This window comes from Pochonia chlamydosporia, chromosome 7 (genome assembly GCF_001653235.2).
Source record: "Pochonia chlamydosporia 170 chromosome 7, whole genome shotgun sequence".
Classification (NCBI taxonomy): domain Eukaryota; kingdom Fungi; phylum Ascomycota; class Sordariomycetes; order Hypocreales; family Clavicipitaceae; genus Pochonia; species Pochonia chlamydosporia.
Genome location: NC_035796.1, coordinates 444,605 through 469,642, shown reverse-complemented (window position 1 = coordinate 469,642; position 25,038 = coordinate 444,605). Strand labels below are relative to the sequence as shown.

Below are 25,038 nucleotides of genomic sequence, written 5' to 3'. Positions count from 1 at the left end.
GCCGTCAACGAAAAGTCGCTCAGGATCTATGTGACCAGTGAACCCACTCTTTGTGACATATTTGGTTTGCTAAGAATGATGGAGTTGGCCCTTAGAAGCTTCGGCAGGTTGAACGTATTGTTGACGATTTTGAACATATCGTCTCTCGAGGCAATAATCTCGGCACTCTCGACTAGTTCCGAGACTCCAGGCTGTGGCACAGGTAAAAAGGTTACCACTGCGACGTTGCCTTTTGATTTCGAGCTAAGCAGCCTGTTATAATGCATCAAGGTTTGCTCGGTGACGATTTCGAGTTCAGAATGCAAACGACCATTGCCGGAAAGAGATTAGAGCAGTTGGTCTTGAGCCGCCCAGGGCGTGTTTTTAGTCCTACAAAGTTGCATCGGAGGGTAATGTAAATACCTCAGTTGGCTCGAAAGATGTTGCGATAAGTTACTGACGTCCATGGAACAGGGTAGATGAAAGATGACGCGGATTGAACCAGGTCACAGACATGAGCCCGTCGTCTCAACCGCGTTACTTGAGAATTCTTTTCAGTGGCCTCTACCCGGGAACAACGAGTTTAAGAAGAGACATTTCATGAATGAAACATATTATCAAGGTGCATATTACGCATATTACGCATCTGTTAACATATTCGGGTACGGTAGATCGTTGTGCATGGCATCTGCAATGCACCAATGTGCTGCATGTCGAAAACGTCAAAGTCAAGCTGACGTGCGTCTGTCTGGTGGTCGAGAAGCAGTTCCATGACCCGATCGGCAACAAGGAAAATGGCGCAGAACGATCAAAGCAATAACATAAGTGCCCGGCAACCCGGGTTGTACTGTAACTTAACTTATTATTACTGTACAGACCACAGTGCTGTATGCAGCTTATTAGAGTTAGCCGCGATCCGAGCCGGACGCATCGAGGCCTGTCTATTGACTGCGCCGCAGCGAAAGTTCCTGCAACAAGGATTTGTTTCCTTTCGCCATTTCTGCCGTCTCGACGAATGAAACATTACCTACCTGCCCGCCAGAACGTACTTTAGTTGGCACTGGATGTGACGGGGTGGTTCAATGTTACTTCAACAGGCAGGATGGAGACTCCTGGGGGTGTAGTTTTTCCCTTCGTTTCTTCACGACATCTCTCTATCTGGAAGACCCCAGATGCTGCATAACGTTTGCGTTGGGACCTGGGGAATAATTATACGAATTATGAATCTGCATTCGTGAGAGTGTTTGCATTGGGAAAATGCAGGTAAATCACCACTTACTTATGCTAATGAGCAGTTGATTTGTGCTGCATCGATACAAACGCCCGTTTTGTTTGTGTTTGTGAATACCACCCAACAACACCAACTTCAAGTTGTTACCAACTCGATTTCCGAAGCAGCCTGTAGAAATTACCCACGACGTCAATTAATGCCACACAACAATGTGCCACCTCAAAGACGAACGCACTGACAGGCCGCAGCGGAAGCCAACGCCTCGCAACCCTTATTTTCAGAAACCAGATTTCGATTGCAATGCTCCAAAAGCAAATATTCGATCGCGGCATACGTGGCGCCCAGTCATGGACGGCACGTCGTCCGATACGGGATGATCAACATATGTATGCTCCCAAGCGCCGAAGATTGCAACAATCTGACTGGATGGGCATACAGGACACCCAACCTGCGGAATTCGACACGGCACAGCGTTCAAAGATGCTTGCCGATGCGCTGGTAATTACTGGACGTGCATGTAAAAATAGATGAGGGCTCTGGATACGAAGGGGAAGGCGGGATGTGAGACCTCGTGCTGCATACAGACATGATCGATTGGCTTGACTGTCGTCTTAGTGAGCTGACGCCTTTATGACCACATACTGGTCTGACCAACAAGAAAAATACCTTTTAGCGGACTTTGATTGAAGGTGAAGCAACGGCATACGATCAGGTCACCGAAAGAATTGGGAGCAGAAACCACCTTCCCGCTCAGCTATAAGGATATCAACCCAATCCAAACTCATCAGCAAACTCCAACATCAACAACCAGAGAACAAACAAAACACAAAAACAAAAGTCATCAATACCAAAAATCCAAATGCGTTCCTCAATCGCCTTAGCAACGGGCCTCCTGTCCCTCGCCAGCGCCCGCATCACCGGCATTTCCGTCCCCTCAACCATCAAGCCCGGTGACACAATCGATGCCATCATCAAGAGCTCCAATTACATCCAGAGAGTCTACGACGTAGCCATTGCATTCGGGTATGCGCCCGGCGACGGAACGCCCCAGAGTCTAGGACTCGTTGCTGGAACCATGTACCTCGGACCAGGTACGTTCCCATCGCAAACATAAATATAGCCAGGAGCTAACACATCCTAGATGCATCGAATAAAGCAAATGATTTCAAAAGACAAATCACCATTCCTGCAGATGCCCCTAGGGGCGAGGGCATCGTCACCGCAAGCTTGATGAGCCTTTACGGCGCATTGCACATGCCCACGTTGAGTAACTACAATGTGACGGTTACTTTTGGCGATGAGACATCCGCAGATTATGTTTCTAGCCGGTCTTGAATCATTTTTGCTTGTTTCGCATAGGTTTAGAGAAAAGTGGCCTTTTCTGACACGGTACCATATCTTCATAGACTGCCAACGATAATGAACAACATATCCTTTTGAGACACCAAGTTTTCTATACATGTATTAAAAGGCTATGAAGCCCATCTATGGCCTGGTTCCATACATCTAAGCAACGTCATGGGTATCATGCTGCAAAGCTCCCCTCTAATCCCCCAAAAAACAACAAACCAACAAACCCCTAACGAGCCTTGGGTTTCGAAATACGCACACCATTCGCACTATTCCAAACACTATCCGACACTCTTACAGGCAACTTCCTCCCCCTCAACCTCTGATCTATCAACCACATGCCCACAATAAACTCCTGCCTCGTAAGCATGCCAACATCTCCGCGATCAACCAGTTCCCACACCTCAATGAGCTCATCTCCCGGCAGACGAGACCGTTTCCACAGCTCCCTCACCACCACATTCGCAACGCACTCCGACACAACTCTATCTACCTCACCATCTAAACTTTGCAACGCCCCATCATCAAGCAAGTACCCCCGATTAGACGCCCACACCGCCTCATACCTCTTCCGCTCTCTCTGCGTAATCTGATCCCTCCATCGTTTGCGTGACCCCTCGTGATGCGCATGTTTATTACTAGATAATTTGTGACGGTGTGCTATTTTTAGCCGTTCAGGATCTTCGTCCGAGTAGCTCTGAGGCTGGCGGAGTGTCTGGAGCAGACGCGGTGACCTCTGCCGCTTAGGCAGGCTGGGCGGCGGTAACGAAGATCCACTATTATGTGGTGTGAGGCGAGACGAGGCGAGGGAGCTGGCCATGATGGCACTGGTGAGAGGATCCAGTGTAAGATTGCTGGTAGAAGTGGTGGTGAGACGGCGGCGCTGCGAGGAAATGGGAATTGGTGAAGTCGGAGCACTGGCGACTGAGTCTCGTCTAAGTATTGGTGGAGGTGTACTCTTCCGAACAGTTGGACGTGACGGCGAGGGCGAAACAATGGGCAGACCAAATTCAGTGAGAGGAGTTGTTGACGAACTGCCCCTTGATAAAGGTGTATCTGAATTCCCACGACGCCGACTCCCACTCAAAGCAGCTCTGTGACTCCCCCTCGGTTTCGGAGGCGTCGGTGGTCGCAGGTTTGTATTCCGACCCCGTTTCTCGGGATCTGGCGACGGCGAAGAAGCCTCTTGTCCAGACGTCCCCGGACTGCTCGCCTGGGGACTACTCAGCACCGGCGGCGCAAGAGTCGGCTTGATCAACCTCATCGGTTTGGGGGACAGCAGCTCCGCCGTAGACCTACTAACAACCGAAGGAGGACTCGGCGTCCTCACCCTAGCCTTGGAAGCTGATTTCGCATGTTTCTGTGCAGACACCTCTGGCTTTTGTTCCCTCGGAGGCGGAGGTTTCGGTTTCGACGGCCCCGGAGACGTCAACTGCACCGGCAGTTTCGGCTTGGGCATTGGCATCGCAGATATCCTCTCAGAACTCCTAGCCTGCGCAGGCGGCAAAGCCACTGTCCTCCCATCATCACCATCCGGCGTCGCACCTCTCACAAGCTTCCCATGTTTCTGCCTCTCCTGCAACCCTCCCTTCTTCCCATCCCGCCCCTCAAACAACGATATCAAATTCCCCGTAGGCGCAATGCTCTCCGAATCAACAGCATCCGCAGCCAAGCTCACCCTCGCACTCCCACTCGGGCTCCCCGTCCTACTGGCCGCCAGCGTCGCCGCTATGAAACTCGGATTCTTCGGATCCAGCCTCCCGTGATGTGCCCTAGCGACCTGATGTCCAGATGAATCGCCGTCCGTCGCGCTCGCACCAGATCGATTCGTAATCACCTCGCTATGTATAGGCGACGTAACGCCTGGACTGCGCTGGAAAGCGAGCGACGCGCCTCTCAGTGCAGCACCATCGCGCGAATGCTGCGGCGCGGGATTCATCGCCGGGCTTGGAATCGTCGACACATAGGGACCGTATGGGGATAAACAAGGCGGAAATTGCACTCTACAACGGCATTACTTGCCTCGACGGAAGAATAACTCTAGAAAGTGTAGTGTTGGTCCCCCACAGCTCAAGGGGAAGTTGGAAATTGTGGAGATTGAGCTTCGACGTCAGCGGTCAAAGGGTCAAAGGGTGTTTGTCTCGTGCGGCTAGTCAAAAAAGCCACGTTCATTCCAGTCAGTTTCTGGAAAGGGGTCCGTCATGCACTAAGATGACAGGAAACGGAAACGGTTGCGTCCTAAGTTACGAATAGGCTAGTTATGGACCCTTAATTTCATGAATTTATGCCATGCTTTACCCGTTGATTGCGGTCCTTGGGTTTTATCAAAGCTATTTTTGGACATTCAGAGTGGACTGCAAGTTCATCTGGACAATGCTTGATGAGTTGTTGAACAAGGATTGATTGCCGTGCCAATGCTTACTGCTCCACGCTGATATAACATGCTGACTCGTTTCTCGTATCCAGTCAGGTATACTTCTTGGCAAGACTTTCCTGACATTGACAAATTCCCAATCTTACTGCCAGACCAGATCCCTCGTGTGAGACAAGAATATCGTCAAGCCAGTCCCAATAAAATGGCAATCTCACACCAAACACAACCTCAACGCAGACAGCTGAACAACTTCAAATGCACCATTCAGAGCGTCTTATTCACACAACACTACACCTATATGCAAATGCATAGCGCAAAGTAATTGACAAAACCAACGCCGGCTTCCCGTACGCCATTCCCTTCGCCTCCTTGGGCTGATTCCCTTCCCTGTTCGTTTCGCTCGCTCGCTCGCTCCCCCAATCCCAATTATCACAGTTCCCCTTCATTTCCGTCAATCCCGCAAAGCAATGTTGCGTGCTTATCGCCTTGGTATATAGTCCTTGGCGCTTTTGCAAGCGTTGCCTCTCAGTATAAACACCATTGTTCAGAATACCCCTCGCAGCAGAAATAGGAAACAGAAGAAGAGAAAGATTTTAGATAGGTACAAGTTCAAAAAATTTCCAAAGCACGCCCCATGGACGCCAGCTTTAGGCAGGAATGAATGCTCTGGCCATAGACAAGAGAGAGAGATTTAAATACGCCCAGCGCAGGTAGGTCAAGCGAGTGTCCTCGTCAGTTAACGGGGAGAAAGATAGCCACCCACTATCAGGCAAATAGCCCACAATTTTGATGATGACGCGGTCGACAGTCATAAAAAAAGGAATGACAAAAGCGTCATGCGTAAATATCGTGAAAAATCGTCTTCATTGTGAGCGTGAATCCAAAAACGAGTGAGTAGCTGCGCTTCAACAGCCATCCAATTATCCTCGTCCAGCATGCTTAAAAGACATCTTCGTCAGTCCATTCGCTGCCCGAGATGATTCGGTTGCCCTCTTGATCAATCATCACTGGTGCTGCTGCGTATGGTGTGCCTGGGATGCCTCTCATGCGTTTGGCCTGGCTGCTTGAGGGCAAATGTCCTTGTTCGGGCTCATATCTCTTGCCACGCGCCGCTCGAAGCTTGGCATAGTACTCTTCTGAGACGTCGGGTTCGGGCTCGCTATTATCGTCGTACGTTTCCCAGTTCTCAGACCCAGAGATTGCAGTCGAAGTGTGAGAGTTATTGGACAGTTGCCTCGAGTTTGCTACTACCTGCGGGTATCCAGAGCGTGGAGCGCGTATTGTCGCATAGCGCTCATCATAACGATCGTCATACCCATCATCATACGTGTCCTCGTAATATGTCGGCTGTACGTGGTTAGACAGGTTGGAGTTGGATCGCATGCCTCGGGATGTTTGCGGACGATCGTCGTAGACGTCCTCCGGCTCAACTTGGCGTACAATGCTGGATTCTATGCCTGTGCCCTTGTAAGGGTTCTTTGGCGTCTTTAACTCGGGAACAGACTTCAAGTCACGCATTTTGGGAGGCGGGGCACGAATTGGTGCTCCATTTCGAAGAGTCTCGCCCCGTGATTCTGGCCTTGACCGCTCCGGAGAGTTGCTACCCGTCTTCAGATTGGAAAGAGGAACGCGGGCGGGAATCCTCGTAGGGCTCCCTCTGCCGTTCATTGTGTTCGTCTTGCCCGGCGATTGCATCTTCTTCGTAACAGTCCGGTTCGCCGCAGTCGGGGTCTTGGTCATGGAGCGAGGGGGGACGGCCTTTGTGCTGTTGGCCCTGGTAAGGCCTGGACCTGCTGATTTCTTCACGGTCGATGGAGGTGGTCCTGCTGGTGTTTTGGATCGCGAAGCAGGGCCCGCCCTCTTCGCTTCTTCCGGTTCAAGTTCGTCCAGATATCTCTCCCCAAACACCAAAAATGGACGGCCGTACTCGTCCTCCCACTTTTCGAGCATCTTGCGAACGTCAGCAGTCACCTTGGGAAGTTCCTTCGTAATTCGCTTGCGCATTTTTTCCTCTCTCAGAAGCTTTCCGGGGTCCCTTTTCTCGCCCTTTTGCCCTCGCATCATGAGACGAGAAGCATCTTGGCTTGATGTCGCCAGGTCGTCTCGGTCCTTGATCAAGGTCTTGTGTTTGTCGACAACAGCTAGGATTGGCGCGCGTTGTTCTCTGAGTGACTCAAGTCGAGCAACCTCGCGCTCATGTGCCTCCAACAAGGCGTCGCTGTATACATCAGAAAAGGCAGGCGTGAACTCGAGCATCTCGTCTTCGGAAAAGTAAAGAGAATCCCACATTTCCTGCAGCTTGACGCGAGCATCTTCAACAAATAGGTGAAGGTTTTGCCTCTTTAACTCGTTCAATCGGGTCAATTCGTCTTCGAACTCATTGATTTGTCGGACGCCGCAACCTCTGTTTTGATTGAGGAAAGTCTTAGTTTCTGCTTCATCAACGCCAAGTTTCAGCCACAACGCTTCAACCGCCGCTCTGAGGTCTTTCAGTCGCTTTTCGCGGTTCTTCTTCTCATCTGATAACCGATCTCTCCTCGTCTGTAGCCTGTTAAGGTCTTCCTGGTGGAGGCCGAGCTGCTCAGGCGCCTCTCTGTAGTACTTGACGATGGCACTGTCTTGCTGAGCTTGGGGAATGCCAAGTTCCGCCCAAAGTTGGATAATTTGGTTGGACAAAGCCTGGATGGACGCGATGCGGCGCATATATTCGTCATACACCCGTGTGAACTCTGCATCGAGCTTCTCGACGTAGGTATTGGAGATGTCGAAAGTAGGGGGCAAAGATTGGTTGGGCCCAGTAGGAGGAAGGGCAATTTGAACAAAAGTTGGCTCGAGATGTGATGAGTATGACTCGAGTGCTTCAACAAGCGCTGTGGTAGAGCAGTATTAGCGTGAGGCACAATATCATTGGAAGATGGCAGCAACCTACTCTTCACTTGCTCAAACCGCTCTTTATGCAAGCGGCTTATTTGAATGTGCTTTTCTCTAAGTCCTTGTACGCAACGGTTCAGAGGATAAGTGATTTTGAATTCCTCGTCTTCTTGGTACTCCCCCCGTCGAGGCTTGGAATCGTCTAGCGATGTCTCCATTTGGCGTATCGTTGTGATAATCTTCTTTGCCTCATCAATCATGTCCTTCTTCTCTGTCGTCACTAAGCGCACTTGGCTATTGAGTGCTTCGGACAGAGCCGCGAAGAGCTGTGAATCGGTCAGCCATGACGCCAAGGTGAACAGGCATAATAAATTCAAAATCTGCGAGAATTACCTCTGATTCACGAGCCTCGCGCTCATGGTTAGGAACGCCAATCTCGTCAAACAGGCCATGCAGCTGCGCAATGCTGCTGTTGACCTGTTGGGCCAGATAGCTGGTGTCCATAGTTCTCGCAGTGTCACCACAAAACCGCAATGAAGCTGGGCGAGGCGACCCCGGGGTCTATATGACGCAAAAGTGGGAATGTAGATGTTGATTGTTTTGACTGGTATGTGCGTTCAGATCTCCAAAGCAAAGTGGCGCTCTTGTGTGCAGTCAGCCAGTCCGTGGGCTGTCTATAGTTCCTTCTGCGATCCGTGTTTACTTGGCGATGCTATGTGATGTTTATTGCCGTTATCGTCCTGTCGTGTCGTAATCCTATACTGTGAGGTCGGCGTAAGAGCATAATATACGTGCTATCGCGGGCGCTGGCGATGCGTCCAACTGGCGGTAGGAAGCAAGAATTCCCGTCCCTACTTGTCGTCCGCGAAACAAGAAGAGGGTGAGACAGGATGCGAAAGAGAAAGCCAAGTTGACTGCCCTCGATTGGTGATGCGGCGATGCTCCACAGTTTAGTGCTGGGGAGAGACTCAACGTCGCGTTGTTGCCATGACAACGATGTTGCCCCACCTTGGCACAATGTCAGGATTCGGGACAGTGCACAGCCAAAGAAGAGCAGCGCTTGCCTTGTGGCCGTTTCAGATTCAATGCCCCTCCATCCATTCATTCGCTTTTCCAGGCCGGCTATTGGCTGGCTATTGGCTCATGAACATGGCACAATGGGATTGAACAAGCACAAACCTTGTCCCGAGTTTGTTGTTGACGAACTGCCTTACCAGACGATTTATGCCCGGGTTGTCGGGTTCAGATTATGAGGCGTTGGGATGAACCTTAATGGTGGCTTGTATGATATGACGAATTGTGATGCGCTGCGAGGCGTCGAGTTGCATTATATCAGATGAACTGGGCCACTGTGCTGAGAGAAACCTCATTGCAATGTGAAAAACACCATCCTATCATACCTTGATGCATGGATGCCATGTTCCGAGGCGGCGTGCATTGAGAGTTGCATCCTACGCCTGTCACGTTTATGCATCTCGCGATCTGCGTACACGTGTGCCTCACACTTCATATAAATGGCTTTGCTTGTTCGCGCGCCTTACGCCTCATTGTCTTCATGGCAAACCCTCAGTGGCTTGTAGCCTCCATTCACGCAAACATGCCTTCGCACTACATTTGAGTGCCTCGATTCTCAACTTCCTAATCGTGTTCCTAAGGTGAGTCTCCACGTAGTATAAGGAAGTACCTTTAGTGATATTAAAACGAGCGATCAGACCTTTCCCCTTTCCAGCCACATCTACAACTTCGTACAGCGGAATGCCAATGTGTCTTATCCGATCAGTTCCAGTGACGAAATGTGCGATGGTGCTGTGAGATTCGGGTGCATCCCGCTAGTTACCGTTATGGTTAAATACGTTTCAACGTATCTTTTGCCGGAGAACTTACCTGCTCATATGATCGGTGTGACTCGTGAACTTCTTGCCAACCATAGTGACCCTGCCGATCTAGGCATTCATCCCAGTACTTCACACGAGAGCCAAAGTGTAGCCGAGCAACTCGGGCAACCTGCTTGAGGTAGCTCTCTACCCCCGTGGTCGTGGCGATGCGACCTGAAACCTTGGAGCTGAAGCGAAGGAGTTTGTAGCCTTCAAAAGGCAGCTTCGGGTGTTCGCCTGCTTTGAATAGGATATAGTTTGGTTTGATCTCAACGTTTTCATCGTCTTCGTAGTGTGTCTTGATGAATTCGATGAATCTGTCCCAGTTGTGCCTGTCCACGACCCCCTTGGACAAGGTAGGGACCATGTCAAAGCCTGCATCAACGCCCATGGTGGTGACTACCTATGGTTGGTATGGAGATTGGCAAGGGAGAAACGGACGAAAAGTTTATGTGTCGTGACTCGAGGGAATGTAGCAAATGATACGAAAGAATAATCCCGGGTTCTCCTGATGACTCTGGGGCTTGTGAATGTGTTTTCTGATGGAAGCTATGAAATAGTCTCCTGAAGGAAGCAGTGAATGTGTGAAGTGCGACCATGTGAGCCCCCCAAACAGCGGCATGTACCTATGGCTATAAGAATATCGCACTTTGAATGATAATAGCTACCTAATTCGATTTGAAGTGGCTGGTCAGCGTTTAATTGTGTTGCATCTAGGAAGTTTAACCACTTTCTACTATGCTACCAGTGACGTGTTCCATTTTATCAAGCTGAATACTGGGCGATCATCTTAGACTGGAACGCATCGCGGGTGAACCAATTTGTTTGGAAGGGTAACACAAGGAGGAGATAGATTGCTGCAATATTCTAATTAGCATTAACGCCATTTCTAAAATACTCTGTTGCTATAAACAGGACAACCGTTTGTGTCCCACGCGGGCCTTCATCACCACTTCAGATTAGCCCGCCTCCGCCTCCGCCGTGGCCCTCATAGCTGACCGGTTAGCTGTTTACATCCATTAGCATACAAGTTCGAGAGTAAATACACAGGTTTTAGTCTTATTTATGAACACAGCTGTAAGAGGATCTGGAAATGCACCCTTAGGATTGATGGCAACCAGAGATAATGTGAATTAGTTAACCAAAGACCATAGCAGCCTGATATCGTCTACGATAAGTGTTTGAACGCAGCGTACAAGCAAACAATTTGAAGCGACAAGTCATAAGGCTTTGGGATTGAGCAGCCGGCAGGGTGTTTGAAGGGTGCAGAAGTGTAGATTCGGCGGTCGCTCACAAAAAGAAACGTCCTGTGGAGGGTATTGACTGGATAGCACTTCTAAGTCAGAATCTGAGAATAAGTTGAATGACTTCTTCAAGACGTGGCTCTAAATGAGGCACGGTACTGTTAATTTGCACTGCATATCTACGAGTAAGTCTATTTATTATTTGTTGTTAATTTGACCAGATATCATGGAAGCCTAACTATTACGGCTACTGCCGCCATGTCGCGCCAATCAAGAACTTAAGACCCAGTGACTGTCGGCAAGTCGCATAATTTGTCCGATGGCAATGTGGGCCATCCGAACCAATTTAACCCCAAAAGGAAACCTTAGTTTGACGACGACATTGACAACTGGATCCTCCCATACTCCTTACTCATACCATCTTTCGAGCTGGGCAACTCCGTGGAGGCGAGATCGTGCCCTCACACAGGCTACACAACACCTAACAGAGTCTGTTGTTGACGCACACGAGGGGACGGGTATCAAGGCGCTGGCTGCCTGACGTTGGACAAGGCAAAATGAGGATTGACTGCTCACGTTCCTCAGCCCCCAAGGCTGAATTGACAGGATAGAAATACTTGTCCGCGTGTCACAACATCGAATTTTCCGCTTTTGCATCTCCATATGCGCAGTGCTCCGCACGGAGTACACAGTACCGAGTACACCGAGTACAGATTGCGATGAAGCAACTGGCCGTGAGCAAATTTTGACTGGCCCATAAGTCTCGAATGCATATATTGTCTCTGGATACACACGCTGCATTGCGTTTACGAGTTGTTCGGTTGCACAAAGCCAACATTGGCACCTGCCTTACAACCCATCACGGCTTGCCGCAACATAGTAGCAGCAAAGTCATGATGGACGTACGCCGTACTTTGAAGAGGGTATACTCCTTTCATCACGCGGCAGCCTGTTAGAACTGTCACGAGTTGCATAACCAAGTTGGCATCCAAGTCAAGTTAGGCCGCTGGCAGCCCATGGCTAGTCAGCTCAGTGGTATGCCACGGCTATAAAGGGATGCGTCGTGTCGAATTTGCCAAAATGCGATGGTAAACCATTCCAATCTATTTCCATACTCTGTCTTCTATCCCTGAATCTCGCCAGAAAGCAGCTCAATTCGCCCTAGTCATGGACAGTGATTACCTCGATTTTGAGCACCCCGAGCCAGTGCCATGCTGTCGCATTCTGAATCCTAATGACAGTCGGGGAGAATTGAAGACTCAATATTCTTCCAAAGACAACGGTGGCCTGATTTATGACCGGGAAGATGATGGCGGCTTCAGCATCTCGTTCGAGCGCATCCTTCAAGTAGACGGTTGGAGCTGCGGTGCTGAGGCAGTTACTGAAAACACTCCGAGAGAGGCAATGACACTCATGGTGTTCAAGCTGACAGTCACCTGCACCAGGCCCAAACGCTGTGTGAGAAGCGTCAAATCAAGATTAAAGTTTGAGCGCTTGGAGAGGAGTGACAAACCCGGACCTGGGGTTGTGGCCTGGGCTCCTTTTCGCGAGTTGGAAAAGACCAACCAGACAAACGTTAATGAGAAGCAAACGACCACGACAGACATCCACGCGGGGTTCAAAGGAGATGGCGCCGAAGTAGGCACAAGCCGGACAAAGGTCAAGGAGATCTCCTTTGAACGCAAGTACTTTGCCCGGGCCTTTGCCGCTGCCACGATGAACAAGGCTGGTAAGAGAGGTGGGGTCCAGTGGTGCATGCAGCAGAACGAAAAACAGAAGGATGGTGTTGTGCCAACCATCTACACAGCAGTGCTTCTCAGTCGGGCCACACTTGAGGAGCCTTACATTGTCGAATCCAAGATCCAGATAAATGGCGGCACCTTGTACGATCTTAAGAACGATACCCTTGACTTTTTTGGTATAGGACCGGGAGTGACGAAGCCTTACCTGGTTCAACCGGATTTTGAGCAGCCCCGAATCAGGTACGAAGGAGCCAGTATTTTCCCTACAGTTGACAGGGAAAACTTGTTTGGTCTTGTAACAAGGACGGAGCAAGGCCCTTTTGGCTTGGTTATCCATTGGGAGACGGATGACCCGGCGGACGACAAAAACGAGACGGCTATCAAGCTTGGAGAAACAAGGTAAAATCGAATGGGCATTGCGAGCTACGGGTGAGAAGTTTCTACGACAAGGTTGCAGATGGAGATGGAAAGTACCTATGTACTGTGTGGTTGCTTCTGATTATGACCAACCGTACCTATACGTGTGCGGCCAAAGCAGGCGGATGTAACCAAATTGTCACTTGCAGACTGCTGTGTTCATAGCCTAGAGCCATAGGTGAATCAATTGCTTCTGTGAAACTTGAGCGAGTGACAGCACAGTCAACTTCGATTGATGGGGTGCAGAGTACAAGCGCCTGCTGGGATGGGATGCACCAGACCGACCCCCCCATATACTTCGCACTGGTTGCAGCGGGTGAGGCCTTCTTGTACGAGCCAGAGTGGACCAGGCCATTTGAGAGTCTCATTTCCGAGACTCTACAGCTGAGCATTACACAAGCGGGAGGTGACGCCTGTGGCGCTGTTGGTTGGCGTGGTTGATTTGGGTCGGGAATCGGGATGCTCCCCGTGCAGTAAGGAGTGTGATTCCAATTCTCTTTATGTCTTTTTGCTGGAATGTCTCAAGACCTTACTTCCTTGTTGTTGTACTCTGTACATTTGCTGCAACTTTGAGCTCAAATTGATCCGCCAGCTCCACCAGAGAGCCATTACGACGGATACTTGAGTATTCATTCAACTATTCATATGAGTAGCGACACCCGGGATGGGCTCTGAATCACAACTACACGAGACCTCCGGTCCACCGAGGGAGGGTGGAAGCTGTTTCAATGACAAACTGAAGTCGATAGCGTCCGAGTGGCTGCGGTCAGAGCCACAGGCGAGCACAAACGAACGAAACCGTATATTCGCTTCTCGAGTGAATTGTCTATATCAAAAGTTGAGAGATCTGATCAGTGAGCGGAAGGAGCTCGATGAGAACAACGACAGAGACTTGTTAGCGTTCTTGTGCAACGAGGAAACGCAGTACGAAATCGATGACTGTGTCAGGTGGTGTTTGCTGCTGCATACTTGCAAATCGAGGATGGAAGAAGGCAACCATCAGTACAATGCAAGGATGGCGCTGGGTGAGCGGCTGCTCAAAATAAAGCCCATCTTGGCGTTCATCGCGAATGAGAAGGCCATAACTCGCGAAGGGGTGTCTGCTCACGCAAACGGTCTTGGCCAGCCAGGAGTGATTCCATGGGAATGCAAGTTCCCGGATCACCAGGAGTACTTCAAGCACGAATTCGAACAAGCAACCTGGGCCCCTGTCATCCACTTGATCCATAGTGTTATGGACCCAGTCCTTACATTTCTCTTCAACCATTTCGATGCTGCGTCCAATATGAAAAGCCTCGTCTGTGACTCTCTCCAAAGAGATAAGCTTGATGTGCTTGGTCAAGCCACAAAAGCTTACCACTTGTCTCAGCTCGAGGACAACGCGGACAAATATCGAGTGTTGGAAATTATAAGTCTGCTACTTGCATTCGACCCGGGACTTGCGGGGGATCCGAATGCAATCGAATATGCAATGGAGAGACGGAACTATTCAGTGGTACACAAAATAGTATCACTGGCGCCGGCAGGGACCATCAGTGCGAAACATATGTTTGACATTCGGCGAAATGCGTCTATAGGGCTTTCGACAGACCTGTTGGAAAGACAGGGCATCGGCAGGAAATGCAGCTTCGAAACGGCTAAATGGTTAATCGTATCGGACAAGCAGGTGTGGTGGACTGAAACAGAATGCAAAGAGGGGCTGAAGTCTTTGGTGACAACGAAAAGAGATGAAGCAGAGCTACTGCTGAGGTTATCACTCGAGAACAACAGAAGTTGGGCGGTGGATGACATCTTGGAGCACCGCCCTGACATTTTTGATGCCTCTCAGGCTTATGCGTTGATCAAATTAGACCGCTTGGATCTTTGGATAAGGGATTCGGTTCAAAAGGCTTGGAAAAAGCAAAGTTGCTCTCGCAAGGTCGATCTGCTTCCAGCGGCAGTCCAGCAGCAGAAGGACCAGTTCGTGGAATGGTTTATAGCCAATGACACAGAGTCGGTCTTAAACCTAGGCGAAGTGTCCAACAACCCTACGATGGAGTCCCACGAGAGCAGCTCCTTTGGAAAGAAATACCCCCTGTGGCACAACAAGTACGATGCATCTAAGGGACTTGCGGTTTTGCGCCACGATCCCAATGAGAAGATACGGAAAAAGCTCATTGCAGCATGCATCAAAGCATCGGAAAATATGCAACAGCTGGTAGAGATTCTCAAAAGTTCAGGCCGTAAGTTGACTGCGAAGGTGGTTTGAAGCAATTTGACAAGACTAACCAACATTTCAGAATCAGGTGAGACAAAGAAGCTCCCTCGCCTTGTTTTTGCTTTCTTTTTGTTTTTTCCTTTCCTCATCCCCTTTTTGACGGGGTTCTCTGACATGGCGTGACGGGTTACAGTAGCGCAACTGTGCTTTGACCTCTCCCTATTCGATTCTGGAGCCTTTGCCTTCGACAACTTCGTTCAAAGCATGATACGCTGTAGGACACTCGACGACAGAACGAGCTTTGAACCAACGATTCGCTACGCCGACATTCCAAACTTAGACCCACACAGAGAGGATCGTCGAGTCGGTGTTGGGATCGAGTATAGGGAAATCTTCGACGTCTTTGACTGGCTCCGGAATACGCATAAGGTTGAAGAGATAGTGAAGGTTCGAGTGCTTGATAGAATGTGTAATCCACACGACGAGGCCAAAATAGGTGAGTATGTGGACATGTTTCATGTGGCAATTTTGGACTGGAGGTGCCTTGACCTCTCCTTGAGTGTGTTTAGTGAAAGAACCAAGGAAAGTTTGAGAGAACTGCACCTGTACTCCAGTGGAAAGCGGGCTGTCTTAAGTCACTGGCTGAACGAAGGGAATATTACCTCATTGAAATCGGTATGTTTCAAGTTGCGCATACTTTATCGTCCATCAAGGCTTACTACTTGCCGTGTCTAACGATTTTGATTTTGTTGTGCAATATCAGCTGGAAGTTTTGCGCATTTACATTATTGAGGTTGGGAAAATGATGTTTTCCAGTATGTTTTCGCTGCACTGAGGATTGTATGTGCTAAGCAGCGTAACTTTAGGATTTCCTGAACAAAAAGAGAGGAGAAGCGATAAAGGCCTTCATCAAGGCATTGACCAAATCCTTATACGAATCGCAACCCGAGTTGCGAGGCAAAATCGAAGTCAAGTATCGTCCGTGGGATATGCAGCAGGTCTCTGCCGATAGCAGCCTTGAAAGGATGTAAGGGGGCCCCCAATGCAGTGAAATACGAGACAGGAGCATATGCTGACGATGTGGCATTCAAAAGTGCGCAAAAAGCTGTTCCGAAACTTTGGCCATTCATCAAAGGCTACAGTGACCATGTCCAGAGCAAACTACTAGTTGCCGATGCCCGACTGCGGAAAAGCAAGGTTGCCATTCTCGATAGCGGCATTATGCACGTCGCTCCTATGAGCGAGCCAGGGACACAACAAGAAAATAGCGGAAATTATATCACGGGGAAACAGGGAGAAAGCATGTGGAGTTTGTGGCCTCGAGTAAGGAAGGGAAAGTCTTTTGTGGATGAGAATAATCGCATCCGCCCGTGGTTGATAGCCTCAGATCCTCATGGCACCCAAATGGCCAATTTGATCTGTTCTATTGATCCACACTGCGAGCTATATGTGGCAAAGGTCACAGAGACACGACATGGAGTTGAGACTAGCCGTGTATCAAACGCAAGTGACAGATTTCCCTACGCTTTCCATATTCGCCTTGCTGCGCTGGACCTCTCTAACTCTTAAAGCTTGCAGGCGATCTATTGGGCTATTGAAAACGAGGTGGATATCATTTCGATGAGCTTTGCTCTTTACGAACCCGATAGGAAATTACAGCGAGCGATTCAAAAAGCAGATGCTGCAGGAATTGTTATGATTTGCAGCATTCACGACGAGGGATACAACATCCAACACGCCTATCCCGCAAGCTACGAAGAGACGATAACCATTGCAGCAGCAGAAAAGTACGGTGCACCAACGATCCAGACTCCTAAAGACATGTACCAGTTTCGAATTCACGCCACCAACATCCCAGCCGGTATCGTGCCCTATATCCAGTCCGACAGCACCATCTCTGGTAGCTCTGTGGCAACCGCAATCGCCTCTGGACTCGCCTCTCTGATCCTCTGTTGTCACGGAATGTGTTCCAAAGATCCAAGCGACGGTACGGATAAATGGAGGAAAAACATTGTCAAGTGGCATTTCGAGTCACTCCAAGAGGACAAAAACGACAAGTACATACAGCTTGATAAATTTTGTAACCTTCGGGAGGTGCAAAACGGTGGGCTGCTAAATATATCAGCTATGATCAAGAACACTTTTGAAGTTGATGGAAGAAGGTGAAACCACCTGGCTCACTGAGCACTCATCATGGAACGGATTTACTGTTAAGGGTCCCGAACTTACCCGTCTTCATTTTTCTGTCATGAGAATCACATTACAAGAATTCTTTTTTCCAACGTCACCCAAAGATAGCTATGGATATCAGTCATTGACAGAGGTAGTTACTTGGTTGGTAGAATTGACTATCCAAAGAAAAGGATTGCAAAATGTGTTTCCTTTTATTGTGATGTCTGAGGGATTTCTTCTAATTCAACTGACATTCAGTGACGCCCTGGGGTCCAAAAGCGAAGCTCAACATGGACAAGAGGTCAGGTGCAGAAAGCCTCAAATTGTATTCAGCAAAGCACGGTAAAAGCGCCTCCTGGTGACAAACACTTGCTTCTATGTTGAAGGACATCTTCTTTTACCGTGTACATCAGTCAGCCCTGACTTATCTATCATGATCGAATGCACTGGGGCTCTAATATAGAATATATTGTATTCTTTGCTCCACACTGCCCAGTTTTATCTTAGTCTTTCCCTAGAGTCATCCCAATCTTTGAGGACGCATGCAGCCTCACCGTGGCCGTGCTCTTGTGCATAATCAAGCGGCCGTTTCCCTTTGTTATCTGGTGCCGTGAGTTTGACATAGAACCCAGGGTCGATGTACATCTGTAACAACTTAGTCATTCCCTTCATGGCAGCTACATGCATCACCCCACGACCAAACCTGTCTCTTTTGACGAGAATCTCAATCTCGTCCAGATAGAAGTAGCGGAGGAATTTGAGCATGATCTTCTCGGCACTTTCGTCACTTTGGCACTCTACGGCAGCCATAAGGATAGTGCGGTCATCATTGTCGACATGTCGCATGGAGGCATTCTTGCTCATGAGAAGCACCACCATGTCGCAGTTCCCTAAACGCGCCGCCAAGTGCAGAGCTGATTCATTTTTCTCCCCTCCCACAGCGGATGGGCTTGCTCCGGCGGCCAATGCGAGTCTGACTAGCTCAAGTTGCTGCGTATTTATGGCGACGTGGAGTGCTGGAACACCATTGTCATCCCGGCAATCCATACTCAGTGAGCATTTTTCGACTAGGAAGCGACAAACTCCAACCTGACCCTGCCTGATTGCATTAATCATCGCCAACTCTTTCTTTCGCCTGATGTGACGTGTAGTGCTATCAGGACAAATGCAGGCAGCGTAATCATCGATGTGCTTTGCAACTTCGTCTACAGCTCCAGAGACCTCTCCCGGGCAATACTTTCTGCAAAAGTGTTCAAACATGAGCACAAAGAGCCTGTGATTGCCGGAGTGTTTCGCGTAATGTAAAGGGGTATTGTTCGAATGATTCGGAGCATCGACTTCAGCCCCGGCTGACAACAGCGTTTTGACTACGTCGAGAAATCCAGCGCGTGCTGCTTCATGAAGTGGTGTTCGGCCTTTATCATCTTGTTTCTGGCAACCCGAAGGGTCATTAATCAGTGTCTCCAAAACAAGATCGTTCATTCCGAGTCGTGCTGCAATATGCACCCTTGACATAGAACAGACCCAGGAGCGGATGCTCTGATAGTCGACGTGTCCTTCCTCGGAATCACCGTCAAGATACAAGGATACGGCTAAGATGGCGCGGACGTTTTCATTTTCGAAGAGCGCCCTCGTGAGGATGGCAACACGGTCGGTGTAGTTGTCGACGGATCCTATCACACTCTCCTCTGGACTATCCTCAACTGGGACAATAGACATCTGGCCAACATGTGGCTGTCTCTGGGTCAGGTCGGACACCAAGGGCACATTCTTCGGGCTATGTGCAGAATTGTGAGATAAGTCAAGCAGCTTTCTACGGTAGAACGCCCACGTTTGCGTAGCATATACAAGGAATGGATTACTTTTTAAAAAAGACTCCATCAAGGCCTCGGTGCGCAGGGAATGAGCGTCAATTGTGCCAAGACTCTCGACGCAGAGTCTGAAGATGTTGAATATGAGATCCTGGCTTGGATTCCCCCATCTTTCCAGAATTGCCGATCGTATATCGTCAGAAGCTATTTGCAGCGTTGCGGTTCCAGGATCAACTGCTGCAATGCCCGTCAGTTGATCCAGGACTATGTCGAAATCTTCGCCGAAGGTTTCGTCGCTGGCGTTGGAGAAGTTTGCAGAAATCAGAGGAAGAGCGCTTTGAAGTGATTGCATAGGCACTCCACACGGAGAAATAGACAACCAGAACAGTGTTGCCTTGGCAGGCCAGAAACTCTCGTTTCGCTCGAATATTTCCAGCATTTCCGAAATGATATACATCGGCCGGTCCAGGTGGAATAACTTTTGAAGGAAATGCATATTCATGGAGTCAGATGGGGAATAAACTCCTTTAAATATTTGCACAAGCATATGTGCATAGTAGAATCTGGGGATCGATGTTAGAGTCGGGTTTGGCAAAAAAAAAAAAAAAAAAAACAAGACAGAATCCAATGCTTACGATCCGTATGAACTGCTCGCAATAATGTCTACGACGCGAGATATCTCGAGCCTATTCATAGCACCTCTCTCGCCATGTCCACTTTCTGCCCATTCAAGAATGTTTTGTTCAACATACTGGCACAAGTCGCTGATGTTGTGCTTTAAATCGATTCCTATATCCACGTGGTCGCAAAAGATGTTCTGTACGTCACTTGTCCGACTTGTTATCAATATCTTGCAATGGGCCGAGCGAAGATGCTCAAGAACTTCGTGGAATTCGTCAGCATCTTTCATGTTTGACTCCCTCCATGCGTCAAGCACGACAAAAACACCTTGCGTAGTTTTCGAACAGATTTTCGTCATCTCTTCGAGCAGAACATGGAAGCTCTCTTGCTTTGAAGCAAGGCTCTTTTCGTGACTCTCGTAAGTGCCAGGCACAGCTGTGGGTTTTATGTCACTTGGAGATGAGTCAAGACAGTCAATCTGAGCCTGTAGTTGCTCAAGGAGACTTGCTACTAGCCTTGTAGCAGATTGTCGCTTCTCCTCGCTGAAGTAGTAGTAGGCATGAATGTGGCCTGTGAGCTCTAGCATATCAATGACGCTCGAGCTTTGAAGAAGTTAGGGCAAGATGCGAACAAACATTTAACTTGGAACATACACAATTGTGCTTTTCCCACATCCGTTGATTCCCCAACACCACAGCGCGTCATTTTTGTCGCCAAAAAACCAATTCTGAAACTCAACCGTGGAATGGAACCACTTGCAGGTATCAGAAAGTCGACGGCCCCGGAAGTACTCATGTCTTGCGTCGAAGTGAGTTGAGTGTCGACAGGGATTGAATGGCCGCACAGAGTATTTTACCTCCCCGGGTCGTGATTCTAAAACTTGCTTCTCGTTCGGGGTATGGGTGGTGGCCCCAAGAGCCCTGTCCAACTCATGTTAGTCAAATTCAGATATTGCTGCCTGTGCAAATCGCTTACCGTGACTCGCCAGTGCCGCTTGCTTTGTGAGCGATTGCTAGGGACTTGTCAAGGTCCTCAGCAATTTTCACGGAACCCATCAGCATATCTAGATACTCTAGTGTTATGCCAGTTATTTGCTCGAGGATTTGGTCTCGAGTCTGGTCTGTGCCCATCTCGTGCGGCCGACGCATCAATTTTGTGACGGATAGAACACGTTGGAGCAGAGAAGATTGTTGTTCTAGCTTAATACCTGTATTTCGAGTCGTTGCCGGCTTTCCATTGTCTATTTCTGATTGAAGCTGTCTCAAATCGAAAGAGACTTGTTGGAGATTGTCCAGCACCGCAGCATATTGCCCCTGTGACAACTCTTTTTGGTTCTCTGGTATTCTGGATTTAAGCTGTTCAACTTTTTGAAGCAAAACATTTCCGGCAATGCTGGTGCTATTCTCGATTTGACGATGGATAGACTGCCTTGGTTTCGCTAGCGGAAATCTGGCTTGCTGGTCAGCAGATGTTGACGAATTCGTGCCATGCCTGTGATCCTTGAATGGGCTATTCATGCGGGCGTCTGTACGATAAGACCGTTCATCTACAGCACCAACGCTGAATTTCGACTTTGAAACAGACTTATGCAATCTCTTTTTTGATGGTGAAATTGATGCGGAACCATTTCCGCTGTCCTGCTCCAAAGGAAGAATCTTTCCCGTGCTTTGTAGTAGTTTAACGATGATATCATGTCCATTGGTCTGCGCCCACCATAGCGGTGAACGACCATGTTCATCAGTTGAACTCATATCAACCTTATTCGTATCAAGAAGTAGCTTGACTATCGAGCAACAGCCATTCTTGGCAGCCAAGAGTAAGGGGTTGTAACCTGCGGGATTCTTTGCATTGACATTAACTGCGTCGGTGCTCAACAGTGACCTCACAACTGTTTCGTGTCCATTTTTTGTCGCCCACAGTAGTGGTGTGTGACCAAGGCGATCTCTTTTGTCAATATCAGCTGTTCCTGTATCAAGAAGAAGTCCCAAAATATCGTGGTGCCCGTTTTCAGATGCGAATATCAGTGGCGTCTTGTCAAAAATGTCGGTTGAATTGACGTCGACTTTGCCAGTGCGCAGGAGCAAATTTGTCACCGAATAGTGTCCATGCTCCGCTGCCAAAGACAAGGGCGTTCGACCGGCGTTATCCTTTAGATCAATTTCGCCCTCGTTCGTCCCGAGCAGGAGCTTTAAGATGTTCTCGTGGCCTCCCATGGCGGCCGCCGAGAACGGGGTTTGGCCAAAGACGTCCCTCGCCAGAACATGATCTTTAGGCTTGTCTAGTAACAGCTCTGCGGCAGTTGCATAGCCCCCATGAGAGGCCCAGAGCAGGGCAGTCTTTCCCTCATTGTCTGCAATAGTCGAATTGGCTTTGCCCACGTTTAAAAGCGATCTGACGACAGACTCGTGTCCATTCCGAGCTGCCGCTATTAAGGGTGTGTAGCCAAGGAGATCTTTTGCATCAACTTCAATGTCTTTGTGGCCAAGCAACACTTCTACTATTTCCTCTTGCCCGAAATATGCGGCTGTAAGTAGCGCGGTTCGATCGTATTTGCCGCTCTTTGTATTGATGTTGACTTTGCCCGTCTTGAGGAACATGCTGATAACGGTCTTATCTCCATTCTCGGCAGCCCACGAAAATGGATCCCAGCTCTCAAAAGACCTGGAGCGCTTTCGACTACACGAGAGGGGCGGTAAATTCGGTGATGAAATTCTATTTGCGCGTTGGAAGCGATGAGAGGCATAATCCGAAGACATTGGTCGATAGCTCTTCGTCGATGAGGTCACTGCTCTAGGACGTGGAGCCTCTTGATGGCCAGTGTTTCGACTGCATGTCCATTGAAGCAATTTTTCCACGAGAAGTTTGAAGCCATCATCTTCCGAAGTTGCGAACCGCGTCATATTCATATGTGTTGCTTGAAGACCAGTAGAGTCGTAACCGCCCAGGGTCGCTTGCTTCTGCGAGATGACTGTGTTGCGTCCATCTGTAGGCAAGAGCTCAAAGAAGCACATAATCTCCAACTTGGCTTTGTCCTTCTGTCTGGCTTGAATCATGGACAGAAACTCATCCTGCACGCTCTGAAGGTCCTGCAAACGTGCACCGAATGTCTCCAACATGGGCTTTATGACAGCAGAGGCTGGCGACGACCGAATGGCCAATTCAGTGATTTCGCCATGGGGGGTGCCCATGAAGATGATCCCCCGAGTATCATACCAAATTTCGTCAAGGTGAGGCAAGCTTTGTGACAAAAGCAACGCTTTCTTGCATATAAAACCTCCCAGACTATGAGCAACGAAGATGATAGGACGATGTGATGCGTGGAACTGAGCTCTGTCACTAACAAGGCTCCTTAGGAGCCCCATCGCAACCTGTTGCAGACCGTCCGGCGTTGACGCGACATCTTCGGTTGTCTGATATTCTTCAAAATCGTATGCAAGGACACGAGCACTCGAAAGCTTTGGAGGAAGCAAGATTCCCGGCCACGGTGCAGACTGGCCGGAAGCTGTCCAGGCGCTTCCAGGATTGCCATCTGGGCCATGAATAAAGCAGACATCGAGTGTTGCATTTTCACAATCATACAACACCTTCAGGCTGCTGTCTGACGAAGAGGGCCGTATATAGTGTTTTGGGAGGGAGCAATCTGGTCGTTTCCCCGAGATCTGCTTGTATTTTCTTTTCTCCATTGTGCTCGATCTGCGGATTTTCTTCCATAGGTAGGGCATGTCGGATAAAAAATGAATGAAAACTGTTGGGGTCGCCACAGGAGGAATGTGAAAATGATCGCCTCTTATTCCTACTTCGCCTATTTATCTATCATCCCAGGCAGTCTCAAGAGGGTCGGTTGCAACCAGTAGGAGACAGACGTTTGCCAGTTAGGTGAAGAGAAGAGGCCGGCAGAACATATGAAAGGGGAAGGGGAGAGACTTGAATGTCTGGTATGGTGTGTGAGGAAGCGTCTGGGGGTGGCGGGAAAGAGAAGGAGATGGAGACTTGGAAGGAAAAGAACAAGGAAAAGGACATTTGATGGTCATGGACATGGAGGGTAACACAACATTGAAGTCGGCAATGTTGTTGCGTGTGTCCAGATGTCTGTTCACGAGTGGCCAGCCAACAAGCCAATTGCAGCCCAGCACTGGGTGCACCAAACATTGAACTTGACGCACCAGACTGGACTGGACTGGACTGTGACTCAAGTGCGTGCTTGAAGCAACGCCCGTGTGCGGTTGAACAAAGACACCAGACGTCACGTCGTCTGATGGGCACCAGCCCATCCCAGCCCAGCCCAGCCCATCCCATCCCATCCACACTCCGTACTCCGTGCAGAGTGAATTCGCTTGGAAGCAGCGTCCGGTAGGTCTCACAGCCTTCACATTCACAGACTTGGTTGTATTCATGCGCATGATGTCTTGCAAGCACCGAAGCTGCTGCTGACAGGCAATAAAGCCACACGTTACACAGATGACCAGGTTTTGTTTCCGTCTGTACTTTTCTGCCACGAATGCTTCTGAAGGGCCTGGTTCAATTCTCAGCCATTGCATATGAGGAAAGGGAAGAAAGTAAAGAGAGGGCTGAATCGAAATGCAAAAACGACAAGAAGAATTGGCCAACCTTGGTGGTCATGCTCGGATGAACATCGCTCTCGCTCATCATCACTGATCAGAGTGATGGCCTCGTTTGCCGAGGATGCATACGTGGACTTGCGATTACAATCAGCCAAATCTCTGCTCTGACTCACAAATCTATATTCCACGTTGCGGATTTGCAACCAGGTATTTTGCTTGCATTTTCAGGCTTGCCATCGCAGGCTTTCCATGGCCATTTCTCTGCATCGAATCGGGGCCAGGGGCCAGTCGGAATGTCGGTGCCGCCAACACACGACACGACGCAGGTTCCTTAGAAAGCACAATGTCACTTCTAATGACAATAACTGTTAAATCCTCTGAAATTTTGGGGGTTCGTTCGATATTTGGAAATGGACGTGCAGCCGCAGCGACCAAGCCGCGGGTTGGTAGGTTGTGTCAGAGCGACTCGAAACATGCGTCCTGGATGAATGGCTACACCTTGTGCTCCTCGAGGCACTGCAGTTTGTCTTTGAAGATACCATCTCCTTACGACGGCATCTCTGCAATACTGCTGTCCGACGAAAAAGGCGACA

General features: G+C 49.2%; 6 protein-coding genes across 6 annotated transcripts; 2 read left to right on the top strand and 4 right to left on the bottom strand.

Annotated features, from left to right (window-relative positions):
* Positions 1 to 2,789: 2,789 nt before the first annotated feature.
* Positions 2,790 to 4,499, bottom strand: VFPPC_18079 (increased rDNA silencing protein; the record flags this gene model as incomplete). The annotated part of the gene is made up of 1 exon (XM_022429737.1): positions 2,790 to 4,499. One exon carries the CDS (start codon positions 4,497 to 4,499, stop codon positions 2,790 to 2,792), a length of 1,710 nt encoding a protein of 569 aa, XP_022285149.1.
* Positions 4,500 to 5,873: 1,374 nt separating this feature from the next.
* Positions 5,874 to 8,309, bottom strand: VFPPC_18078 (microtubule associated protein; the record flags this gene model as incomplete). Its single annotated transcript, XM_022429736.1, has 3 exons — positions 5,874 to 7,804; positions 7,864 to 8,131; positions 8,199 to 8,309. 3 exons carry the CDS (start codon positions 8,307 to 8,309, stop codon positions 5,874 to 5,876), a joined length of 2,310 nt encoding a protein of 769 aa, XP_022285148.1.
* Positions 8,310 to 9,358: 1,049 nt separating this feature from the next.
* VFPPC_07025 (hypothetical protein) lies at positions 9,359 to 10,070 on the bottom strand (the record flags this gene model as incomplete). The annotated part of the gene is made up of 2 exons (XM_022428539.1): positions 9,359 to 9,634; positions 9,690 to 10,070. The coding sequence occupies 2 exons, from the start codon at positions 10,068 to 10,070 to the stop codon at positions 9,359 to 9,361; spliced, it is 657 nt and encodes a 218-aa protein (XP_022284176.1).
* A 2,020-nt stretch (positions 10,071 to 12,090) lies between these two features.
* VFPPC_07024 (hypothetical protein) lies at positions 12,091 to 13,068 on the top strand (the record flags this gene model as incomplete). The annotated part of the gene is made up of 1 exon (XM_018285958.2): positions 12,091 to 13,068. One exon carries the CDS (start codon positions 12,091 to 12,093, stop codon positions 13,066 to 13,068), a length of 978 nt encoding a protein of 325 aa, XP_018140042.2.
* Positions 13,069 to 13,746: 678 nt separating this feature from the next.
* On the top strand, positions 13,747 to 17,445 carry VFPPC_07023 (subtilase family domain-containing protein; the record flags this gene model as incomplete). Its single annotated transcript, XM_022428538.1, has 7 exons — positions 13,747 to 15,304; positions 15,362 to 15,367; positions 15,473 to 15,954; positions 16,043 to 16,072; positions 16,146 to 16,306; positions 16,374 to 16,602; positions 16,858 to 17,445. The coding sequence occupies 7 exons, from the start codon at positions 13,747 to 13,749 to the stop codon at positions 17,443 to 17,445; spliced, it is 3,054 nt and encodes a 1,017-aa protein (XP_022284177.1).
* Positions 17,446 to 17,949: 504 nt separating this feature from the next.
* VFPPC_07022 (SesB protein) lies at positions 17,950 to 23,566 on the bottom strand (the record flags this gene model as incomplete). The annotated part of the gene is made up of 4 exons (XM_018285956.1): positions 17,950 to 19,825; positions 19,898 to 20,485; positions 20,537 to 20,803; positions 20,859 to 23,566. 4 exons carry the CDS (start codon positions 23,564 to 23,566, stop codon positions 17,950 to 17,952), a joined length of 5,439 nt encoding a protein of 1,812 aa, XP_018140044.1.
* Positions 23,567 to 25,038: the final 1,472 nt, after the last annotated feature.